Source organism: Bombina bombina, chromosome 2, assembly GCF_027579735.1.
Source record: "Bombina bombina isolate aBomBom1 chromosome 2, aBomBom1.pri, whole genome shotgun sequence".
Classification (NCBI taxonomy): domain Eukaryota; kingdom Metazoa; phylum Chordata; class Amphibia; order Anura; family Bombinatoridae; genus Bombina; species Bombina bombina.
In genome coordinates, this window is record NC_069500.1 from 166,524,074 (window position 1) to 166,550,150 (window position 26,077).

General features: G+C 35.5%; 1 protein-coding gene across 1 annotated transcript in view; it reads right to left on the reverse strand.

Moving 5' to 3' along the window:
* Positions 1-337: 337 nt before the first annotated feature.
* The window catches only part of ADAMTS6 (ADAM metallopeptidase with thrombospondin type 1 motif 6), a 400,513-nt gene continuing 374,773 nt past the window's right edge, over positions 338-26,077 (reverse strand). The window contains 5 exon segments of the mRNA XM_053701330.1: positions 338-1,001; positions 7,417-7,573; positions 8,757-8,933; positions 18,958-19,162; positions 23,125-23,254. Coding sequence (XP_053557305.1) covers positions 892-1,001; positions 7,417-7,573; positions 8,757-8,933; positions 18,958-19,162; positions 23,125-23,254 — 779 coding nt within the window. The 3' untranslated portion in view covers positions 338-891.

The window sequence follows — 26,077 nt, forward strand, 5'->3', positions numbered from 1 at the left end:
CAATATTGAAATGTGTATTGAAGAAATCTTTAATGACCATATGTATTTAAAAATTATTAGCACCAATGAGTTGCCTTTCTTATAACATAGTTTCACATTAAAGTAAGGCTAATTGCAAGTAATATGGGTTAATACTGATAGGTGGAACCCTAAAGTGGAATACTGATTACCAGCATACCTAAATATGACTGAATCTGTACACGTCTTGTGTTATAAACAGAAAATGATGCATTTGTGAATACTGACATTTGTATACCTACATATATATTTCACAGCAGTGTTACAGAAAATGCTGAAGCCCTCAGAGAGATGAAAGGAAAAATGAATAACAAATACAAACGTTTCAGTTTTATATTTGCTTTTTAAATAACAATTCAAAGCAAATTTGTTTTATAACTTAATTTGTGGTGCTGTAAATTGAGATAAAATAGTTATTATAAGTTTTAGCGGACACTTTTTGTAGACCAAGTCATAATAGATTCATTAGAAACAGTTTTAAATAGAAATTATTTCAGTGTCAATTTTTTTTTTAGGCCCGCAATAAAATTTCTCTTAATGGTTGAAGGAGGTAAGCAAGGCGACTGTTGCGCTCCGAAGAGCACACACTTTCCACAATCCACTTCACTTGTATGTGTTGTTTAAAGTTTTCCAATCTGGCTTTCCTCTTTTTTTTCTGGTGTCCAGCACTTTGAATAATAAAAAAAAAATCACTTCACAGAAGTTAAATAATGTTGAAATCCTGTCAGCTGAAACTGACCAGTGGTTATGTTTATTACACAGGGTTATTCATTTTCAAGGTTATCAGTCTCATTCCTCTGTGTGGTTCTCCTTTAACGGACACATTTCCACCATGGAATAACAAAGCTGTCTCTTTCTCCTGCTTGGTGTGGGTCAATGTCCTTGGCAGGTTTTACAACACATCTGTCTGAAGTATGCTCGACTGCAAAACTTGAACTTCAGCACCAATGGGCAATAAGCCACTTTGTTCACATCTTTGCACTCTGAGGGAAAAAGAAAGAGAACACAAAATGAATAAGGCAAATGAAAACGCTCAGTTAAATAGTTTTGTACATTAAAATCTGAATATGGCAAATTATAACCTCTAATACATAAACAACCAATTTCCAAATGATAAAGGAGAATGTTACCCATAATACATATATTTTTAAAATAAACTACTATTTCCATTTTATTTAAAAGAATCATTAAAGGAACATTCTAGTGTAAAATAAAAAGCTCTTAATTTTAAACCGATTACTTTATTTTACTATCAGTTAAACCACTGCAAAAATATTAAATTCATAGTCAAAGCTCATGCTGAGGCTATATCTTGTGATAATTCGTTGTTTCCAATAATCAAATTATTTTATTTAAAAAAAGTTGCTCAATACAACAAAACCAGGTAAATGTCACTGTCTTTTAATGGGTTTAGATTTTCTCTGGCGTCCAATGAATTAACAGGAGTTTGCATTACATTTACGAGGTCAAATTATGTCCATTGTATTAATGTGAACACAGTGGTAACTGCAATGTTGCTCTCAGAACAAAAAATAGAGGGAACCCTGATTTCAGAAATTGAGCACAACTGATAATACACATGCTGCTATTTTGCCCTCTGTCCTGCACAATAAATAATGGTCAATTGGGTATAACAAGTTGTTGGTACAATGTTTAACCAATACAGTTTTTTGGCACAATAAGGTAAGCTTTCAATGGAAAGGGCAATGCAGTAGTATCATGCTAATTTCCATGTGTATTACAAGTTGTTAAGTTTGTGCTTGTGTGCAATGAAGTTATATGATTTTAAGAAGATTTGTTTTTACAATATGGATAGTGTAAAAGCTTTTTGTTGTACTATGCAGCTTCTACACCACCTGTGGCAAAAGCAAGCTTACTGCACCCAAAACTTCTAGATTGCTGAACCACACACAGGCCCTAACATTGAAAACAAAATGCAAATTGCACGCAAGCAGGGGCTGTCAATTGGACTACTCCGGGGTGATTGCAAACTGCCATCTCAGAGTGGTGTAAAAGTTAGTAAGCAGCAGTCTGATGACCACAGCTTCTTAACTTCTGGCTGCAGGCTCGTTCATGCGCCACAGAAATGGTGACATTTGGAAATTTCAATAAATATTTTTATTACATTACATCTACTTTGTGTTGCTCTCTATCTCTTTACATAGAAACCTTTTCCTCCATAGTTGTATATCACTACACATCCTCACAGGTGTTTCTCCTTTTCTCTTCCATAGTTGTCTACCACTACACACATCCTTACAGTGGTTTCTTTCTATCTTTTAAAGTGGTCTATTATTATACACCTCCTCACAGGTGTTTTTTTCCCACTTCCATAGTGGCCTATCACTACGCACATCCTCACGGATGTTTAACTATGAACATCCTCATAGGTGTTTCTTACTCTTCCTTATCCTTTTGCATAGCAATATTTCCCTTTTCAAGTTTTTCTTTTTCTTCTTCTCTCCAATACTCACTCTCTCTTACTCTTACCTTTCATATAATGTTTCCAGTGTTTATCTTGTGTCATTCCTTTTCATTGTTGCCCTTGATTTCTCCCTGATCTTGGCTGTCCCTACAATATTTTCCATTGTTATCGCATAACCAGGGGCGGACTGAGACCAATCAGGGAAGGGATCCCACAGTCTCAAACTGACTCAAATGTATTCAATTTTATGCAAATGAACATGGTAGCCTAACTGCCCTGCCCCCGCACCTTAAGTGCCAGTCTCCATGGCCTTCACACCGACAGACCCCCCACACTCTAGGAACCCCTGAGAAATAAACACCAGATCCAGGCACAAGGCTCCCACTCAGGGGCAGGGCCCCCACTAAACTGCTTAGATACTCATAGGGCAGCTGTCAACCCCAACTTAAGCAGCAAACCAGTAGCCATGGAGATGCCATTTATGGGCCTGTGGTCCAGGTCCTATGTGCCTGGGTGATCAGTCCACTGCTCCTCATTACCCATCCTTCTCATAACAGTGTAACATTTCTACTGTTGTTAACTTCCCCTTTTGCCTTGGTTTTCTCTACCCAATGACAGGGCTCACCTTAATTTCTCTGGACCTATCATTGTCCTATAATCCATGAAATAGGATGGTTTGTAAAACAACATTCCAAAGTAACAATTTCTAGTATAGAACATACTTACCAATATATATATATATATATATATATATATATATATATATATATAAATTATTTTTATAAAGGCAATTTTTTGTTTGAAAGCTGTTTATGCAAGATATACAGATTTGTAGGGTTCTGTACATGAAGGAGAGACACCTACATTACAATGTATTGCTAAAAAAAACAAAGATTTTGTGTGATTGCTCTGTATGCCGGTGAGCTTTTGATGATCAAGCCCTATGACGGAGGTGGTTTGAAGTAAAATAACTATGATTTAAGTAATTATATTCCTTCAAGCATGTCATTTTGGATGAAGTCATCTCTTCATGCACCTACTTTAAAAGAAGAAGCCTAGATTTTTGCTGCACTTGAGCGATAAGACTGTGCATTACTATCAAAATATTTTTCTGTTTTGCAGATTCTATAAGAGAGGCTTTAAACACATATTACTAATAGTATACCAGAAGTCTGACGATACTGTTGCAGTTCCATTGTTCCAATGTTTTTTTATCTAGTGTACAATACCCACCCTATTTTTTGTTCACATATACATGCATTGCTGATATACTTTAAAGAGCTATTGGCTTCTTACACTTCCACTTTTTGATTCAAATTAGCTATAATTATCGGAGATGGTCAACTGACCTTATTAGAGTAAAAAAAAAAAAAAAAAAGTTATTCTAATTGGTTAATTAATCTGGTAAAAATGGGTTTATTGGATGGTAAATCTCTAGGGTGTGCTCTGATATATTAATTCTCATTAATTGCTATTGAACAAATACAAAGTTATATTTTAAACTGCTAAAAGACGTGATTAAAATGACTTTAGGATTGCATATTATTGGACATTAGGTCTGTACTCCTTGTATTTTTAATTACTTTGCCTAATGACATAAGTACACATTTAAAGGGACACTAAACAAAAATTTTGTCTTTCATGATTCAGATAAAGCATAAAATTTTAAGCCACTTTCTAATTTACTCCTATTATCAATTTGTTCTTCGTTCTATTGCTATCTTTATTTAAAAAGTAGGAATGTGATGCATAGGAGCCGGCCCATTTTTGGTTGAGAACCTGGGTTATGCTTGCTTATTGGTGGGTAAATGTAAGCCTCCAATAAGCAAGCGCTATCCACGGTGCTAAACCTAAAATGGGCCGGCTGCTAAGATTTACATTCCTGTTTTTAAAATAAAGATAGAAAGAGAACCAAGAAAAATTGATAATAGGAGTAAATTAGAAAGTTGCTTAAAATGTAATGCTCTATCTGAATCATGAAAGGAAAAAAATTGGGTTCAGTGTCCCTTTAATCCATCACTGATTTATCTATAGGATTTGTGTTTTTCTCTTTTCATGTTTTGTATTATCTTTTTTCATTATGTTTTTGCTGACAATAAGAGTTGTTGGAGGCTGCAGTTTAAAGGGAGCATGCGATTTCAAACAACTTTTCAATTGACTTTTATCATTAAATTTGCTTTGTTCCCTTGGTGGTATTTTTGAAAAGCTAAACATAGGTAGGCTCAAACTGATTTCTAAACCGTTGAAAACCGCCTCTTAGCTCAGAGCATTTTTAAAGTTTTTCACAGTTAGACAGTACTAGTTCATGTGTGTCATATAGATAACATTGTGCCCACTCACGTGGAGTTATTTAGGAGTCTGCACTGATTGGCTAAACTGTATGTCGGCCAAAAGCACTCAGATAAGGGGAAAGTCTGCAGATGGCTTAGATACAAGCTAATCAAAGAGGTAAAACATATATTAATATAACAGTGCTGGTTATGCAAAACTGGGGGATGGGTAATAAAGGGATTATCTATCTTTTTAAACAAAAAAAATTCTGGTGTAGACTGTCCCTTTAATTATAAAAGCAAGGGAAGTATTATTATAATATAGGTTTTTATATTATAATCCAATAGCCGTAGCAGGTATTTGTACCTACAGAGGTATAATGCATAGTATCTGCAATCTATTTCTGTACAGATGAAACTGTCTTTGTTAAAATAACAAATGTTCTCTGCAATGCAACAAACACAAGACCAGTTTCTTGCATATGCCACTTGGTCTCCTCTCTTTGAACTGAACAAAATTAGAGTTCAGAGCAATTTTTTAAATATAATCTTGAAAGCTTTAACTCGAGAATAAATCACTACTATCTTACATTATTTCTACAGCAAAGCATAACAATGTAAACAAGGTGTCACACTGAATGTTAAATTACTGTGTTTAATGGTATGGGTGTATTTTAATTTGGCCTTGTCTTGTTACTATTGATGAAGTGTGAATACATGTAGTTAAGCTCTTGTAACTTTTTTAAAGTTATTATAGAGTGAAATATTGAGTTTAGATGATAGCTATCTCTACTAAATAAATATTTCACTACTGGCTTTGAATAGCTGCTACTTCTATACAAATGGTTAAAGATCTCATTAAAGGGATACTAACCCCTCATTTTTTCTTTCATGATTCAGATAGAGCATGCAATTTTAAGCAACTTTCTAATTTACTCCTATTATCAATTTTTCTTTGTTCTCGTGTTATCTTGATTTGAAAAAGCAGTAATAAAAGGTTAGGAGCCGGCCCATTTTTTAGTTTAGCACCTTGGTAGAGCTTCCGATTGGTTTGCTACATTTAGCCACAAATCAGCAAGTGCTACCCATGTGCTGAACAAAAAATGGTCTGACTCTAAAAGCTTACAGTACTGCTTTTTCAAATCAAGATAGCATGAGAACAAAGAAAAATTGATAATAGGAGTAAATTAGAAAGGTGTTTAAAATCTCATGCTCTATCTTAATCATGAAATAAAAAAATTGGGTTTAGTATCCCTTTAAAGAATTAGGATGGCTGCCACCTATATTAGAAGAGTTTAAAGGGACATTAAACACTTTGACATGGTTATATAAAAGTCTGCAATATACTTTCATTATTTAATTTTGTCCCCTTTTCCTGTAATTCCATTCTGAAATTGTGAGCTTTTCAGATCCTGTTAGAAATGGAAGTGCAGAACACTGTTATATTCCACACAGCAATTGGCTGCACACTCTAGTGACCTAATTGGCCACAGCAGAGAAGGTAACCTAAGTTACAACATGGCAGCTCCCATTGCTTTATAGACACTAAAACTTTACACTTATTTTGTCAATCTTTAAACACCTAATGAAACTTAAAAAAAATACTTCTATGTTTAAGGTGAAGTGCAAATTTAATTAACCTATCTAACCAAAATGGTCCGCTTTATATTCTTAGATATGTACTATATAACCCCTCCATGACACTGAAACCACTTAAATGCGAAATGCATGTGATGTGTATTAAATATTCTCAATTTTTCACAATATTCTTTAAAAAAAACTAATTTTGTAATATAATTTTTTTCTTTATACAATAATATACTATCGCTGGGCACCTGTAGTCTGCTAAATATTTATTCATTGAAGATTGGATTTTTTCTATTATTAGCATTTGGTGTTGTGTCTTATATATATATATATATATATATATATATATATATATATATATATATACACACACATACATACACATATATAGTCTTACATTTTAAAACTAATTTTGTAATATAATTTGCATATTTTTAACTGATGCAAATGTATTCTTGATAAAAGTTAGTGAATATAATCTATGGAACAAAAAAAATGAAAAAAAGAGGAAAATAGAAGATCTTCCAATTTAAAGCCTATTGACGTCTTACACTGTATATGCTATAAAAAACAAAAAAGCAAACAAAAATAAAGTGCATTTTAACAGCACATGAAGTCAATATAAATTCTGATTTACAATAAGACTTTTCCTAGACACAGACACACAACCATATGGCTGTATAATACAGCAGTCTTTTCTTACCCTTACCTAACTCTGTGGTTTCAGTTCATTATGTTAAGGACACAGCTTCTTTCTACACTAAATACATTCTCCATTGCTCTGGTGAATCTATTTATTGTGGCTATACTAGTATTTGAAATATTTCATGAAGAATTACAACAGCCATAAAACAGTTTAGTCTATTCCAGAACCCTCTTGACTCACCAGTTTTGAAGAGAATGAAAACCAGTTATCCGTGTGGTTTTACTTGTCTCGTCGTTTTTTGTTTTTTTTATAACTTGATTCACATTTTTAGTTAATAAAAGTAAGATTCTTTCAAAAGTCAAAATTTGCTATAATTGCTTTATAAAACCGATCTTTTTGCAATTTCTCTTTCTTCTTATTTATGCTGCACTTTCTTATAAAATAATTTAGGAGACAAATGATAAACTTACCCTCTGTGTTTGAAATAGGAGTGCTGTCACATTTGCTTTCACACTGCTGCATAGAATTGGGACGAACGTTTTCTGGACAATCATTTGACGCTTGTCCTGTAAAGGAAAGACACTGCACTGTTCGCATCTGCTGCCCCAGACCACAATGTGCAGAACACTAAAGAATACGATGAAGAGAAACAAATGTTAGCTTATGAATAGGAAGGGGAAAAAAGCATCACAGTCATGTGGCATACTTAATAAAGAGAATGTCTATCAAATATAGAAGCCCTGGGTCTTGTTGCATTTTAAAAAAATGAACGACAAAAAGAGAAGAAAACCCTGTCCCATATTTCTCCAAACCTTTGTTATATTTTATACAATATTATTAAAGCAATCTCCCCCAAACTATACTTAACTGTCTCTCCCCATCTGCAACACTGAGTATTCCTTCTCTACTATCGTCTCTGGGTTTGATTGGATAGAACTAGCCATGTGCATTAGAGTAAATCTTTAGCTACCTAATCGGAGGGCATTTGGCTCTATTCTAAGCTGGATTTCTTCTTGTGAAAGTGCAATATGATATGATCTGGATTTGCACAGATATTAGTGTGCTGCACTTTCACAAGAAGAAATCCGGCTCCGAAAAGAGCTGAATATCTGTGGCAGCCGCCATTTTACCCATTTGGCAGCTAACGAATGACCCAAATGCACTTAGACAGAACCATTTAAAAAAAGATACTCTTTAATAAGAATTACTGCCATAATGAATGATCATGGGATTAGCAGAAATGTGTTAGAGTTAAAAAGAAAAAAAAACATATCTACAAAAATTCTGCAGGTGAGGGCACGTTCATTTAATCTAACGAATACCAGGTAGACCTTCAATAAACACTAACCCTATCATAAACATTAATCTAGATCAATAGTAGGGTTAGGTGGAGAAGAGTGTAGGAAGCAGCGGTCTGATGATCGCTGCTTGATAAATACGGACTGCAGGTTCTATTGTGAGAACCTGCAGTCTTAGACTGGCGAAGGGCTTCATAAATCGAACCTGTGCTGCTGAATTCCTAACTCTTGTTGTCAACAAACTTTCCAGCTACATAAGTTATGTTATTGGGCAATGAATTGTGAATGTTTTCTAGATAGTTTAAATCTTATTCTCACACACTTTGTTTTGGCTTCAAAATAATATGATTGTTAGCTTTGTACTTATTTTATCTGCAAATAAGTACATCATTTAACAATCTTGTCATTTTGAAGACAACATTATTTATTATGCTACAAGATGTGCTTGATTATTCCAGCTGCTGTTTTACATACACATTATAGGAAGCTTCATACAGTAGCAGGTCACTTACCTGTCCCCATTCTCCAGTTACCCAGCGAGGAGGGGGACAGCGCCCCAGGCTGCACCTAATGCGGACAGGTGGCTTGCTCCCTTCAGCGCAGCTCTCAGCAGGAAATGTTTTAGACAGGTCGCTACTTTTACACTGAACAATACGATGTTTAAAACCAGGGCCACATTTTGGGGTGCACTGGAGAAATAAAACAAAGCAAAAAAAAGGACCATTAAAGTAGAATTGCAGAATAAATAGATACTAAAAATGTACTAAAGAAAAGAGACCGTGTGAAAAGGATTCAAGGTAGATTTAATAAAATAACGCATTTAAACATCTAGCACATGTATCATATCGACTTGGAGTTCAGGGTCTGATTTTCCATCAAGGTTCATCCCTTTTGACTTGGAGGGGTGAACAGTGAAGTAAAACACTTGGGGTCAGATTACAAGTGGATCACTATTTAACGGTCCAGCTTGAGCGTAAACTGCACTAGAAGTATTACAAGTTGAAAGTAAAAAGTTATCACTCGAGCGCTTACCCGAGGCGTTTAAAAAGCTGAACTTAGAATAATTGTGTGCACCCTACTCGCGCGCAAACACGATCGCATATTCTCAAGTGCGCTAACCCATCAGGAAAATCTGAATATTTCACATTTCAATGTTCTTCACACAGAAGAATTTGTTCTATTTATTCTATTAGCTAGATTCAATAAAAATCACTGCACAAACAAAAGTGAGATTCATTAAAGACACAGTAAACACCTTTTAAGTAGAAGCCATTTCTGTTTGTTGCTATAAAATAACACATCAGCTAAGTCTTTAAAAACAAATGACCTACTTTCTACTGCGATTATTTTTCTATAGCAAAACTCCACTCACCATTTTCCTTATTTGGAGGTGCCAAGCTCCGCATTTATCTGCAGATGAGACTAGCCCTGTTTATAACGTTGGTATAGAGTACATTGTTTTGCAGTTGTTATCTGATAAAGATCATTAGGGATAGATATGTAGCAGTGGTAGCCTTAAACGTGTCAGCAGGGTGCATTTCAAATTCAGGGAATAAGAAAGTGTTACATTTTTGGGGGTAAATTACATGAAAAAGGAGCAAAATAAATAAGCTGTGTCACTATGTATAACTAAACATTTTAAATATAAATCTCAAGGTGTTTATTGTCCCTTTAAGATAAGGTGTAAAAATCAACAAAAATGTTTACTTGAGCCAACCTTGAAAGTTTTGAAATGACAAGGTAAAAATCACAAGGTTTTTTACTACTGAACTGCGAATGAGATTTTTTACATCTCACCTTCACATGCAAGAAAACCTTAAACATGCCCAGGAAATGCTTAGTTTCGCCTCACATTTTAACTAGACATGCGCATTCTGTCAATTCTGCAGCAAGTGAATGGGGAAGAAGGCGGCCACCAGCGGCATTTAGCTTTTTTCAGGGCAAGATCTTCGTGTGCTGCACTTTCACAAGAAGAAATCAGGCTCCAAAATGCCCCCAAATAAGCATCTTGAGTTTTCACTGGGGTTTTATTCCTTATGAATAAAGCAAGGGACCTTGTGAGACAACTAGTCTTCATTTAAAGGGACACTAAATACAGGGAGTGCAGAATTATTAGGCAAGTTGTATTTTTGAGGATTAATTTTATTATTGAACAACAACCATGTTCTCAATGAACCCAAAAAACTCATTAATATCAAAGCTGAATAGTTTTGGAAGTAGTTTTTAGTTTGTTTTTAGTTATAGCTATTTTAGGGGGATATCTGTGTGTGCAGGTGACTATTACTGTGCATAATTATTAGGCAACTTAACAAAAAACAAATATATACCCATTTCAATTATTTATTTTTACCAGTGAAACCAATATAACATCTCAACATTCACAAATATACATTTCTGACATTCAAAAACAAAACAAAAACAAATCAGTGACCAATATAGCCACCTTTCTTTGCAAGGACACTCAAAAGCCTGCCATCCATGGATTCTGTCAGTGTTTTGATCTGTTCACCATCAACATTGCGTGCAGCAGCAACCACAGCCTCCCAGACACTGTTCAGAGAGGTGTACTGTTTTCCCTCCTTGTAAATCTCACATTTGATGATGGACCACAGGTTCTCAATGGGGTTCAGATCAGGTGAACAAGGAGGCCATGTCATTAGATTTTCTTCTTTTATACCCTTTCTTGCCAGCCACGCTGTGGAGTACTTGGACGCGTGTGATGGAACATTGTCCTGCATGAAAATCATGTTTTTCTTGAAGGATGCAGACTTCTTCCTGTACCACTGCTTGAAGAAGGTGTCTTCCAGAAACTGGCAGTAGGACTGGGAGTTGAGCTTGACTCCATCCTCAACCCGAAAAGGCCCCACAAGCTCATCTTTGATGATACCAGCCCAAACCAGTACTCCACCTCCACCTTGCTGGCGTCTGAGTCAGACTGGAGCTCTCTGCCCTTTAGCAATCCAGCCACGGGCCCATCCATCTGGCCCATCAAGACTCACTCTCATTTCATCAGTCCATAAAACCTTAGAAAAATCAGTCTTGAGATATTTCTTGGCCCAGTCTTGACGTTTCAGCTTGTGTGTCTTGTTCAGTGGTGGTCGTCTTTCAGCCTTTCTTACCTTGGCCATGTCTCTGAGTATTGCACACCTTGTGCTTTTGGGCACTCCAGTGATGTTGCAGCTCTGAAATATGGCCAAACTGGTGGCAAGTGGCATCTTGGCAGCTGCACGTTTGACTTTTCTCAGTTCATGGGCAGTTATTTTGCGCCTTGGTCTTTCCACACGCTTCTTGCGACCCTGTTGACTATTTTGAATGAAACGCTTGATTGTTCGATGATCACGCTTCAGAAGCTTTGCAATTTTAAGAGTGCTGCATCCCTCTGCAAGATATCTCACTATTTTTGACTTTTCTGAGCCTGTCAAGTCCTTCTTTTGACCCATTTTGCCAAAGGAAAGGAAGTTGCCTAATAATTATGCACACCTGATATAGGGTGTTGATGTCATTAGACCACACCCCTTCTCATTACAGAGATGCACATCACCTAATATGCTTAATTGGTAGTAGGCTTTCGAGCCTATACAGCTTGGAGTAAGACAACATGCATAAAGAGGAAGATGTGGTCAAAATACTTATTTGCCTAATACTTCTGCACTCCCTGTACAGTCGAATGGAATAATTGGCAAATACACAATAAAAAGACAAGGTACTAGCACTTACTTTGGATTAGAAATGAGCAGTAGAATAGGACAGTAAAGTAAAAAATAAACTTTTCTGATTCAGATACAGCATGCAATTTGTCTCATAGGTGCTCAGGAGCGTGCACATGTCTTTAGTTATCTATGGCAGCAGTGGTCTGCAGTGCTATATATTGTTGCAAACACCACTGCCACAGATAATTATAGACACATGCACACTCCTGACATACATTTACTATTCATCTAAGAATACGAAGCAAACAAAGCAAATTTGTTATCAAAACCATGAAAGTTTATTTTTGACTTTGCTGTCCCTTTAATCTCATTTCCCTACCCCTGTAATTTGTGACCGCCTTCAGCCAACCACAAAATGCATATACGCATATATTGTGCACTTCTGCACATGCTCGGTAGGAGCCTCAGAGTGTGCATATAAAAAGAATGTGCAGGTTTTGATAATGAAAAGTATATTGGAAAGTTGATGTTTTTTTTAAATTGTATCCTTTATCTGAATCATGAAACTTTCATTTGACTTTACTGGTTCTTTTTAGGAAATATTTAAAATGGTCCCTCTTATCATCAAAGAACCTTTTCTGTTTCGCTGTTTGTAATGAACATTCATTTTAACACATCCTCCTCCCACAATATCTGAGATACTGACAAGCTGGCTCGGACTCCAAAGCCTCAGATAACAGCAGTGCCAGCAAGGCTGTAGAGTTCATATTTCGTTTTCATTTCATGAACATACATTTGTACCAACATAAAACTGCAAATACATTTTACAACTTAAAAAATGTCAAAGTAAACCTGCAAACAAGGGTATGGAATCTACCACAACTGTTTTCATTTTAATACATAAAACTTTGACCAGATTGTCAATTTAAGCTATATATATATATATATATATATATATATATATATATATATATATATATATTCAAAGAGACTGGTGCACTCTCACTAACAGGAATCCTGGTGCCAGGGTGCTGAATGCAGGTTAAGGTATAGGTTATAGAAGACAGCACTCACTGGTTTTGAAGTATTGCAAAAATAGCTTTTATTTAAGTGACGTTTTCGTTTTCGGGGACAGCTCCCCTTTATCAGACCGTTGGTCTGATGAAGGGGAGCTGTCCCTGAAACATCACTTAAATAAAAGCTATTTATGCAATACTTCAAGACCAGTGAGTGCTGTCTTCTATCACACACACACACACATACATATATATATATATATATATATATATATATATATATATATATATATATATATATATAAGAATTAGTTATGATAAATATATGACAGTCTGGTAGCTATTTAGTAAAATAAAATTATGCAATTTCCGATATATTTCTATAACCTAGTGAATAGTTTATTTGCATCAGTTAGAGCATTTTGTTTATTTTATCTGTCACCTTCACAAAGGTGTTTTTAAATGCTGTGTAAAAGTCTCAGAGAAAATATTGATCTATATATCATATTTTCACTTTAAGGGATGTGAAACCCAAGTTTTTTCTTTTATGGGTTGGATAGAGCATGCACTTTTAAACAACTTTCCATTTTACTTCTATTTTCTAATTTGCTTTGTTCTCATGCTTTCCCTTATTGAAAAGCATACTAATCACCTATTGTTCTCAACAATATGCCCATTTAAATGGGCTCACCATGGAGGAAGTGCTGACCTAATCATGTTATATCTTTCTGTACACAAAGTCTAATAGTTTTCAATAGAGAATACAACCACAACCATATTCATATTTTTAGTATAGTTTGCAGTTTCAACAGGCAAAATCATCTATATCAAAATAAAATACTACACCTAGATAAATGTGATATTACAATCGCAAAGTATTTTCTGCCCCTTTAAGCACTGCAAAATATCTAGATAATAAGTGACAAAGAAGTATTTGAAAATACAATTTTGCAATAAAAAGTTTCATATTTCATAAAAATCCAGTGATAAACACCTTGAAACGAGGCTTGAGGTTTTTTTTTTCTTCAGTTGCTATAAATACTTAAGGTCACAGGTAAAATAAATCTTAAATAACCATGGACTTATATTACAAGCGCTCGTCATTGAAGATATAGGGAACATTTGTTACTGTATGTTTGTGATATTTTTTCACCTGCGACTTGTAATGCGGGTTGTAGCAGTAAAAATATAACAACATTGCAAACGCTTTTGCGCTTCTCACTGTAATGACTGCACTCCACTTGTAATCTAGGCTTTTATGGAGTTATGACATTTTAGTTTTTTTTTGTTTTTTTTTAACTATTGGCCTGTCTCCTAGATCTTGAACAAAATTGTCAAGTGTGATGTATGTGCATTAAGTACCTTACTGGAAAAGATTTGCATACAAAATAATTTTTTAGAACACATTTTATTAGCCAGTTCATAGCTCTGTCTAATGAATGTTAACATTCTAAACCATAACTCTTTAATATTTATTTACAGTTTTAAAGTAAATGAGACTTTTTCCAGCATTGATGTGCTTAGATGTTGTACTGCACTGTGCCAATATGTTGTTTTTTTTATACATCTTTCACAAATCACTTACTACCCACATATTTGAGATAATATTGTTTTTTTTCTTTCGTTTTTTTTACAGCTTAATCACTTCACAGTTTTCTGGTTATATCAAATTCCCAATTCAGAATGTAAACTATAAACTCCTACATGTGTTAACAGTGAGTAGATTTGTAACAGCGTAGATAAGATAATAGCTGTTTAATACTAAATACTAATATTAAAAGAAAATCTCTGATATCACATCAAGCAATAAAAATACAGAGAGCCATCCAATTTTTATCTTTAACTGATCATTGACAGAGGGGCATATTATAGATGGCACCCAGTGCCCACACACCTATATATCAATCTGAAAAGATATGACTTACAAGCTATTGTTTATGGTGCATTATATTTTTCCACACATCAATAAGCACAAATTATTTTTTGTCATAAGGGAAAAAAGAAAAAGAAAAGGTTGCATAGTTTTTCTATTTTATTTTTATTCCATTTTTTGCTTATTAAATCCCATTCTAAAAAGCATATATTCCAGAAACTCACAATGAGCTGTAGAAATAGTTGTGTTTAATGAAACCCAAAATGTTTCTTCACAATTTGTATAGAACATACAATTTTAAACAACTTTCCAATTTACTTCTATTATCAAATTAATGATATGTTCTTTCTAAATCATGAATGTCTAATTATGTACTGTCCCTTTAAATGCCGTAGACAGGGTAGGATTTCATTAACAACTATCATATAATCAATGTAATTCAGCCAGAAAACAAGCAGAGATATTCTAAAACTCTTGCCTATTTGCAGGGTTCTAAACAAGAGCGCCACACTGTGCAAATCATTTCAGTATAATCCATAAACAGTGTTCAAACAGATTTGGGAACCATGGTCTGTGAATCCTATAGAGGGAACCACAACCAGCTAATGTTCAAGACTGTGGCGTACACAGTTTAAACTACATAAGAGAAAGAACCTGCTACTAGAAGGACCGCGCAGAGAAAAAAAATAAGAGATAATCGGCTAGATTACAAGTTGTGCGTTAGGGTTAAAAAGCAGCGTTGAGAGGTCCTAATGCTGCTTTTTAACGCCCGCTGGTATTACGAGTCTTGCAGGTACAGGTGTACCGCTTACTTTTTTGGCCAGACTCGGAAATACTGCAAATCCACTTACGTCAATTGCGTATCCTCTTTTTTCAATGGGACTTCACATTTTAAAGTCAGTAGTTAAGAGTTTTACACTACAACGCCGTAGCATAAAACTCTTAACTAAAGTGCTAAAAAGTACACTAACACCCATAAACTATCTATTAACCCCTAAACCGAGGCCCCCCCCCCCACATCGCAAACAATAGAATAAATATTTTAACCCCTAATCTGCCGAACTGGACATCGCTGCCACTATAATAAATATATTAACCCCTAAACCGCCGCACTCCCGCATCGCAAACACTAGTTAAATATCATTAACCCCTAATCTGCCGGCCCTAACATCACCGACACCTACCTACATCTATTAACCCCTAATCTGCTGCCCCCAACGTCGCCGCCACTATAATAAAGTTATTAACCCCTAAACCTAAGTCTAACCCTAACCCCTAACACCAATATAATTTAAATAAATCTAAATAAAATTACTACAATTACCTAAATTATTCCTATTTAAAACTAAATACTTACTGATAAAATAAACCCTAAGCTAGCTACAATATAACTAATAGTTACATTGGAGCTAGCTTAGGGTTTATTTTTATTTTACAGGCAAGTTTGTATTTATTTTAACTAGGTAGAATAGTTATTAAATAGTTATTAACTATTTCATAACTACCTAGTTAAAATAGAGACAAATTTACCTGTAAAATAAAACCTAACCTAAGTTACAATTACACCTAACACTACACTATAATTAAAATAATTAAATAAATTAAATACAATTAAATAAAATTATCTAAAGTACGAAACCCCCCCAGAAAATAATAAAATAATTACAAGATTTTTAAACTAATTACACTTACTCTAATCCCCCTAACAAAATAAAAAAAAGCCCTACCCTACACTAAATTACAAATAGCCCTTAAAAGGGTCTTTTGCGGGGCATTGCCCCAAAGCAATCAGCTCTTTTACCTTTAAAAAAAAAAGTACAAATACCCCCCCAACATTAAAACCCACCACCCACACAACCAACCCTACTCTAAAACCCACCCAATCCCCCCTTAAAAAAAACTAACACTTACCCCTTGAAGATCACCCTACCGTGAGACGTCTTCACCCAACCGGGCAGAAGTTGACCTCCAGACGGGCAGAAGTGGACCTCCAGATGGGCAGAAGTGGACCTCCAGATGGGCAGAAGTCTTCATCCAGACGGCATCTTCTATCTTCAAGACATCCAACGTGGAGCATCCTCTTCTAACGACATCCGACGACTGAATGAAGGTTCCTTTAAATTATGTCATCCAAGATGGCGTCCCTTCAATTCCGATTGGCTGATAGAATTCTATCAGCCAATCGGAAATTAAGGTAGAAAAAATCCTATTGGCTGATCCAATCAGCCAATAGGATTGAGCTGGCATTCTATTGGCTGTTCCAATCAGCCAATAGAATGCCAGTTCAATCCTATTGGCTGATTGCATCAGCCAATAGGATTTTTTCTACCTTAATTCCGATTGGCTGATAGAATTTAGAGTAGGGTTGGTTGTGTGGGTGGTGGGTTTTAATGTTGGGGGGGTATTTGTACTTTTTTTTTTTACAGGTAAAAGAGCTGATTACTTTGGGGCTATTTGTAATTTAGTGTAGGGTAGGTATTTTTTTTATTTTCTGTAATTTAGTGTTTGATTTTTTCGTACTTTTTTAAATTGTAATTAATTGTATTTAGTTTAGATAATTAATTTAATTATAGTGTAGTGTTAGGTGCAATTGTAACTTAGGTTAGGTTTTATTTTACAGTTAAATGTGTCTTTATTTTAACTAGGTAGTTATTAAATAGTTAATAACTATTTAATAACTATTGCACCTAGTTAAAATAAATACAAAGTTGCCTGTAAAATAAAAATAAACCCTAAACTAGCTACAATGTAACTATTAGTTATATTGTAGCTAGCTTAGGGTTTATTTTATAGGTAAGTATTTAGTTTTTAAAAGGGATAATTTAGGTAATTGTAGTAATTTTATTTATATTTATTTAAATTATATTTAAGTTAGGGGGGGTTAGGGTTAGACTTATGTTTAGGGGTTAATAACTTTATTATAGTGGTGGAGACATTGTGGGCGGCAGATTAGGGGTTAATAAATGTAGTTAGGGTGCGGCGACTTTGGGGGCGGCAGATTAGGGGTTAATAAATATAATGTAGGGTTTGGCGATGTTGGGGGCAGCAGATTAGGGGTTCATACGTATAATGTAGGTGGCGGCGGTGTCCGGAGCGGCAGATTAGGGGTTAATAATATAATGTAGGTGTTGACGATGTCGGGGCGGCAGATTAGGGGTTAATAAGTGTAAGATTAGGGGTGTTTAGACTCGGGGTTCATGTTAGGGTGTTAGGTGTAGACATAACTTATTTCCCCATAGGAATCAATGGGGCTGCGTTAGGAGCTTTATGCTGCTTTTTTGCAGGTTTTAGCATCTCACCGCTAACGTAAGCAGCGCTGGTATTGAGGTGAGATGTGGAGCAAAATTTGCTCTTGGCTCACTTTTTTTGCGGCTAACACCGGGTTTGTAAAAACCCGTAATACCAGCGCTGTCTTTAAGTGAGCGGTGAGCATGAACTGCTCGTTAGCACCGCACAGCTTCTAACGAAAAACTCGTAATCTAGGTGAATATATGCAAAGATGCCTGAGAAATAAAAATAATATTGTTTAGATGAAGAAGACAAAAAGTCCATCATGTTCATCCTTCAAAAAGGATCAGTGAATGCTGAACTTGGTAAACGGCATGTCCTTTTTTTAACCTCATCTACTATGTTAATATGTAGGTGTGTTAGTATTAATGTAAATATCACATTATCAAACTTATCAATGGGCTTGAAAAAAAGGACAACAAAAAGCCCAAAAATTTGAAGATAAAAAAATCAAACTTTATTCCATAAGTAAAAACAGGAAAACGGAGAGCTGTTCCAAAGCAGAGTGGCTTGTCTGACTGGTTTCGGTCAATAGACCGCAATCATAGACATAATGGGCTACAAGTGTGTGCCCTATTTAAGAAAGATGAAAACACCTCATTGGCTAAAAACAAATGGTATTGAAACAGCTAATTACATTTAAAAGTATAAACGCAGTAACCTAAGTATACATATGCAAGAGGATAATTTAGATATAGGCTAACATAGTCTGTGGATATATGATAAATATACATTTGCATGAATGATATTGACAAACCAAAAGAATACAAAAAGCTACATATACATATCAGTGATGTGTGAATGTATCAATGGGCTCACATTCTTGTTCCATTTTATTTACCCCCCCCCCCAAAACAAAAAAAAACAAAACCATGTATATACTTACTTCTGACCAGTCCAAAGCAATCCACTGAGGGGGACAGGACTGGTTGTTGCAAGATTCTTTTTCTATGGGTCGGTGTGTTAAACAGCTAACATCATCAAGGGTTTCCTCTTCTGAAGGTCCAATCTTTCGAATACACAGGACAGTGCGAGTTCGCATTCCCCCATCACAAGTCTTACTGCATTCTGACCAGTCCCCTATAAACCATCTGTAGAAAAAAAAAATAAGTTAAGAGATAATAGAAAGAACTGCAAAACAAAAACCCCCAAAAAAACCACCACACTATTTTATTTTTCTAAAATTGGCGAGTTTTTTTTTGTCATCTTTGCACTGCTCATAGGAGGGTCATTTGACAAATATATGAATATGGAAAATATTATTAGTCAGGACTCTCCTGTGTGCTCATGGCTTTTTTGGGAGGGTTTCAGCCTCTACTTATTTTTGTTGGTATCAAGAAAGTTAAATAATGGAAATGTTTACATCAAGTAAGAGCAAAAGGGCTATATATGAGAACTCATTTGAAAGAGGAGATTCTCTGATTTTATTAAGGAGCCGTGTTTGTTGGTTTATTATTAAAAGAGATAGTTTACAGATCTAACATCCAAACCTTTTTGTTACGCTAAATACAATATATTGGAGGTTAAATATTAACCTTCTGCAGCAAAGTAGGGTTGCGTGAACCCATATTTGAAAAAGAAAACTCATATTTCCAATGAATTGTTTGATGCATTTGTGAGTTTGTTTTAGGCCAATATACTGTATTCTTCCTAGTTTTGTCAACCATCCCCTTTTCTTACTGTAAAAAAAAAAAGTTTTTTTTTGCTGCTGCCCTAAGCACTGGGAAATGTGCTGCCTACCAAACCATCAACCTACTCCCTGCAGTATTAGTTCATATTAGCCTTATATATTTATCACAAACAGAGACAAGGGACACATGGAACAGTTAAACACCCACAACTTGAAGACCAGGGTTTACTGTTCTGTAATAAAATGAATAAATCAAGCATAGGAGGGGCATGGCATCATGCCATATAATACCCACACCCTTCTGCTCTAGGCCCAGACCTAGTTAGTCTAGGCTAAATATGTTTCTTATGTGAACTTTATCACTACCATCTGTTCACAGATACATTACAGATATTTACGCATTTTTCTTGTAATCCACTTCAGATACTTTAAAGCAATGGAAAACATTTGCAGAGAATTGTAACAGTACGGATTTGATCACAGAGAATATGTACATGACCTGAAAGATAACATTTTTGTTCCAGAGCTCATGTCACTAAGGGCAATCTGCTAGTAAAAGCTCTTCTGCCATACACAATGGTTACAGAGAGGCTGCATTCAATAAACTAACCCAAATGCTTCTTGCGTCACTTCATCCTTCATATATGTAAAAGAAGAAATACTGTTTAACTAGATAGATTTATCATGTTCACAGACTGTCAGAATCCTCAGCTGTGCAAATGGTAAACAGCCTTCAGCTTCAGACAGAAGCACTCCAGCAGAGACCACAATAAATCCCTAAATTAACAACAAAACGCATTCTGAGACTCGAGTCATTCCTTCTTACTAGAAAACACATTTTGCCTCCAGACCCCTGGGATATCTCCTTGTACTGAGGGGGATTATTATCATAATCCATCTCTAGAGAAATGTGAGTTTTCTGACAGGCATCTACTGTAAGTAGGTCTTATGATTTAAATGGAAATTGTGCTCAAAAATGTTCAGCTACACATATAAAGTAACATCATTTAAACATGTCAGAAAAAGTATGAAGTAAAAACTGTCAAAATTAAAATGAACGCAGCAGTATTTGTTGTGCACTACCTACTAACACTCATATGCTGATAGGTAAGTCTACCAATTCCTATTGGTTGATAGATATAAATGCTCACTGTACCTATCAACCAATGAAGTTAAAAACCCTGTCTGTCTTCCCCCAAGCACAAGAAGCCCTATGTGATTAACCGTTGCATCATTAATGTCAGCTCCAAAGCAGCAATGCGCTACTGGGAGGTAGCTGAACACATCTGGTGAGCCAATCACAAAAGGCATAAGTGTATAACCACCAACATCAAGTTGGCTCTTAGTAGTCCATTGCTGCTTCTAAGCCTTCCTACGTATGCTTTTCAACAAAGGATGCAAAGATAAAGTAATTTTGATAATAAAAATATATGCTCTAATATTTCATGTTCCTTTAATGTACCCAAGAAGGGGAGGTAGGTACATAAAATATAATATATATATATACACACACGTATATATCCATGAGTACCTGCACTCACAATATCTTTTAGTCATCAACCAGGGTGCCAAGTCAATAGTATTCACAGTCAATTCCAGTAAAGGACTGCACTCGCTGGATTTTGGATATAAATACTTTTATTGAGGTAACCACAATAAAAGTATTTATATCCAAAATCCAGTGAGTGCAGTCCTTTACTGGAAATGACTATATATATATATATATATATATATATATATATATATATATATATATATATATATACAGGGAGTGCAGAATTATTAGGCAAGTTGTATTTTTGAGGATTAATTTTATTATTGAACAACAACCATGTTCTCAATGAACCCAAAAAACTCATTAATATCAAAGCTGAATATTTTTGGAAGTAGTTTTTAGTTTGTTTTTAGTTTTAGCTATTTTAGGGGGATATCTGTGTGTGCAGGTGACTATTACTGTGCATAATTATTAGGCAACTTAACAAAAAACAAATATATACCCATTTCAATTATTTATTTTTACCAGTGAAACCAATATAGCATCTCAATATTCACAAATATACATTTCTGACATTCAAAAACAAAACAAAAACAAATCAGTGACCAATATAGCCACCTTTCTTTGCAAGGACACTCAAAAGCCTGCCATCCATGGATTCTGTCAGTGTTTTGATCTGTTCACCATCAACATTGCGTGCAGCAGCAACCACAGCCTCCCAGACACTGTTCAGAGAGGTGAACTGTTTTCCCTCCTTGTAAATCTCACATTTGATGATGGACCACAGGTTCTCAATGGGGTTCAGATCAGGTGAACAAGGAGGCCATGTCATTAGATTTTCTTCTTTTATACCCTTTCTTGCCAGCCACGCTGTGGAGTACTTGGACGCGTGTGATGGAGCATTGTCTTGCATGAAAATCATGTTTTTCTTGAAGGATGCAGACTTCTTCCTGTACCAATGCTTGAAGAAGGTGTCTTCCAGAAACTGGCAGTAGGACTGGGAGTTGAGCTTGACTCCATCCTCAACCCGAAAAGGCCCCACAAGCTCATCTTTGATGATACCAGCCCAAACCAGTACTCCACCTCCACCTTGCCTGCGTCTGAGTCGGACTGGAGCTCTCTGCCCTTTACCAATCCAGCCACGGGCCCATCCATCTGGCCCATCAAGACTCACTCTCATTTCATCAGTCCATAAAACCTTAGAAAAATCAGTCTTGAGATATTTCTTGGCCAAGTCTTGACGTTTCAGCTTGTGTGTCTTGTTTAGTGGTGGTCGTCTTTCAGCCTTTCTTACCTTGGCCATGTCTCTGAGTATTGCACACCTTGTGCTTTTGGGCACTCCAGTGATGTTGCAGCTCTGAAATATGGCCAAACTGGTGGCAAGTGGCATCTTGGCAGCTACACGCTTGACTTTTCTCAGTTCATGGGCAGTTATTTTGCGCCTTGATTTTGCCACACGCTTCTTGCGACCCTGTTGACTATTTTGAATGAAACGCTTGATTGTTCGATGATCACGCTTCAGAAGCTTTGCAATTTTAAGAGTGCTGCATCCCTCTGCAAGATATCTCACTATTTTTGACTTTTCTGAGCCTGTCAAGTCCTTCTTTTGACTCATTTTGCCAAAGGAAAGGAAGTTGCCTAATAATTATGCACACCTGATATAGGGTGTTGATGTCATTAGACCACACCCCTTCTCATTACAGAGATGCACATCACCTAATATGCTTAATTGGTAGTAGGCTTTCGAGCCTATACAGCTTGGAGTAAGACAACATGCATAAAGAGGATGATGTGGTCAAAATACTCATTTGCCTAATAATTCTGCACTCCCTGTATATATATATATATATATATATATATATATATATATAAACATACATATTTGCACCTGTTATATAAATATATATTTGCTTGACTATAACACTCACTCTGGTGGGCATAGCTCCGTGTTGCAGGCTCTTTGGTTTTCCGGTGGTTTACTATCCAGATCACAGTAATTGTTTTGTACAACCGAGTTGTCGTCAAGTCTTTTACATACCACTTCTTGCTTCTGTATGCCTGGAAAAAACAAATATGTACACAAATTAATCAAATCATAACTACAAAATGAAAAGCATTTCTTTATCATGTAACAGTTATTGAAGGTGGGTATGTACAAGTAATCATTCTGAAAGTTTTCGGTACAATAAATTCCATGTTATATAGTCTGCTTTTCTAAACTACTTGAATAATGTCTATTTCAAACAATAGTCAATTAAAGAAAACATTTTTTGCCATATGCTTATTCTTTTATATTATATTTATTTTCTTGTGCACATGACCCACTGAGCATGCACACAATTTTACTCAAGCATGCAAGTGCCACTCTTCAATTTAAACTAAATCAACATTAAAACAGAGATCTCAGTACCAAACAATTAGCTATTCTCCTACTATCATACGGATAAAATATTCTAGTCCCTGGATTTTATCTGTTATAGAGGAAATATGATGCAGACATATTTGCAAGTGACTGTGGGGTAGATTATGAGTGGAGCTTTATCACCCCCGTGTTAACTCCGCTAGACTTTTTAAGAAAATGCATATGCCCCATTAGTACTGAAGTAACATGGGAATATAATTGGGAAGGTATGGCCATATTACCAAGTACAGAGAAATGTCATTTAACACAGGTTTAGTCTATGCTTATATAGATGGTATATTTTTACCCAGTGCTTGCAATACAAGGTATTACCTCACATGCAGTCAAGAGGTACTCACATATAAATAAACTCACTGTCACCTTAGAGAAGCTTAGTCTTTCACAGGGATTTGTAAGTCAAAATTCATGGTTCAAATAGAATATGATTATAATATACTTTTTAATTTACTTCTAGTATCACATTAATGTTATCATCATTGTATCCTTTGTTGAAAGGCATAACTAGGTAGGCTATGGACAGCAATGCACTACTGGGAGATGGCTACTGATGGGTGGCTACAGTACATATGCATCATTTTTCTATAGCTTCAGCTAGCTCCCAGTAGTGCATTGCAGTTCTGAAGCTGACTTTAACTATGTTTTTCACCTTCTTGCAAGGGTTACAACATAATTTTATGCAACAAATAGTGCAATAATAAAATGTTCTAAAACATTAGAATTGTTTTTGCATTTTATGTCCCTTTAAGCAGAACTGAAAAACAAACCTAATATTGAGGTATCTAGCTTATGTTAAATATGTATTTTTAATAATACAGTTTGATTTCAGTAGGTTGCACTGAATTAAATCAATCTATGATTAGTGCTATGAACATCTCTTTAAAGTTAAAGGGACACTGAACCCAAATTTTTCTTTTGTGATTCAGATAGAGCATGCAATTTTAAGCAACTTTCTAATTGACTCCTATTATTCAATTGTCTTCATCCTCTTGGTATCTTTATTTGAAATGCAAGAATGTAAGTTTAGATGCCGGCCCATTTTTGGTGAACAAACTGGGTTGTTCTTGCAGATTGGTGGATAAATTCACCCACCAATAAACAAGTACTTTCCATGGTTCTGAACCAAAAAAAATAATAAATTTCAAATAAAGAAAGCAAGAGAACGAAGAAAAATTGCTAATAGGTGTAAATTAGAAAGTTGCTTAAAATTGCATGCTCTATCTGAATCAAGAAAAAAAATTTGGGTTCAGTGTCCCTTTAACTAAAGATAATTGTATCCCTTTAACCACTTAGCTACCATTTAAATGCAATGTGTTGGAACTCCCTTTGGTGAACAAGAGGTTAAAAGAATTAGTATATTGAACATTTTATTGAAATTAGAATGGTGTTATGCTTGTAAGTGATTTCAGGACAAGGTAGCAGTTCCCATGTTGAACAAACACAATCATTTGCTGTGGGAAAATGTCACCTCAAACAGACACAAAAGCTTCTCTTATAGTCACTCCATTCAGTGCCATTAAAGTACTGTCAGTTTTCATTTTGCACCTCCAGTTCACAGTAATTTTACTGAATAAGCTTCAAGCACCACCCTCAGTCATGATAGGCTTTAAGATGAGACAAGAAATCCCATCAAGACCCCCCGGAATTGAATAAGCTAGAGGGGCCTCTGACTGGTCAAATGAATCACTTGAGGAAACCAGTTTTAATAGTCTATAAGGACCCATGGGTTTTACAGTTAAATAGTGGAATTTGTTCCAGTCCTTCATTGTTATACTGATAAGCATATCACTCAAAGTAAAGCGCTTGCAGAAAACCAGCTTTTATAACTATAATAATTAGAAACTATACTACAGTCGTTTTCCACATAGGAACAAAAAGTACTTTTCATGCATCTAGATTTTGAAAATCTGCGTTTTCAAAGTTGTAGCCTTCATTACAATCCAATGAATCCATTAGAATATCGGTGCAAAAAACAAAGTATGCAAGCTCAGGTGATTTTTATTCATTTATTAAGCTATTCAATCCATTAGAAAAGCAGCTGTTTGAAATAGAAAAGGGGCTTTAGGTAAACAATATAACAAGGAAAAACGAGTTAAAGAGAAATAACATTTGAAAAGCATTTCAGTTTTTTATAAGCTTTTTTGCAATAAAGAAATAAATGCTTCTAGTAAAAGCTATCTAGTGTTTCACTCACAGCATTTATTCTCCCTGAAACCACAGAGCATACCTAGATATGGTGAATGCAGCCACATTTAAATGCCACACCTGCTGGTTCTAGCTTGTATCAGGACTAGGGTTACCATCTCGGCCATGTTTTCCTGGACACTTATGAGTTACACATGCTGCAGGGTATTCAGGGAGGAATATGAATAGTGCGGTCCAGGATCACTATTCCTGTGCTATCCATGGGTGCAATTCATGTTCCCCTCTGCACACCCTGCAGCATGTGTAACTCATAAGTG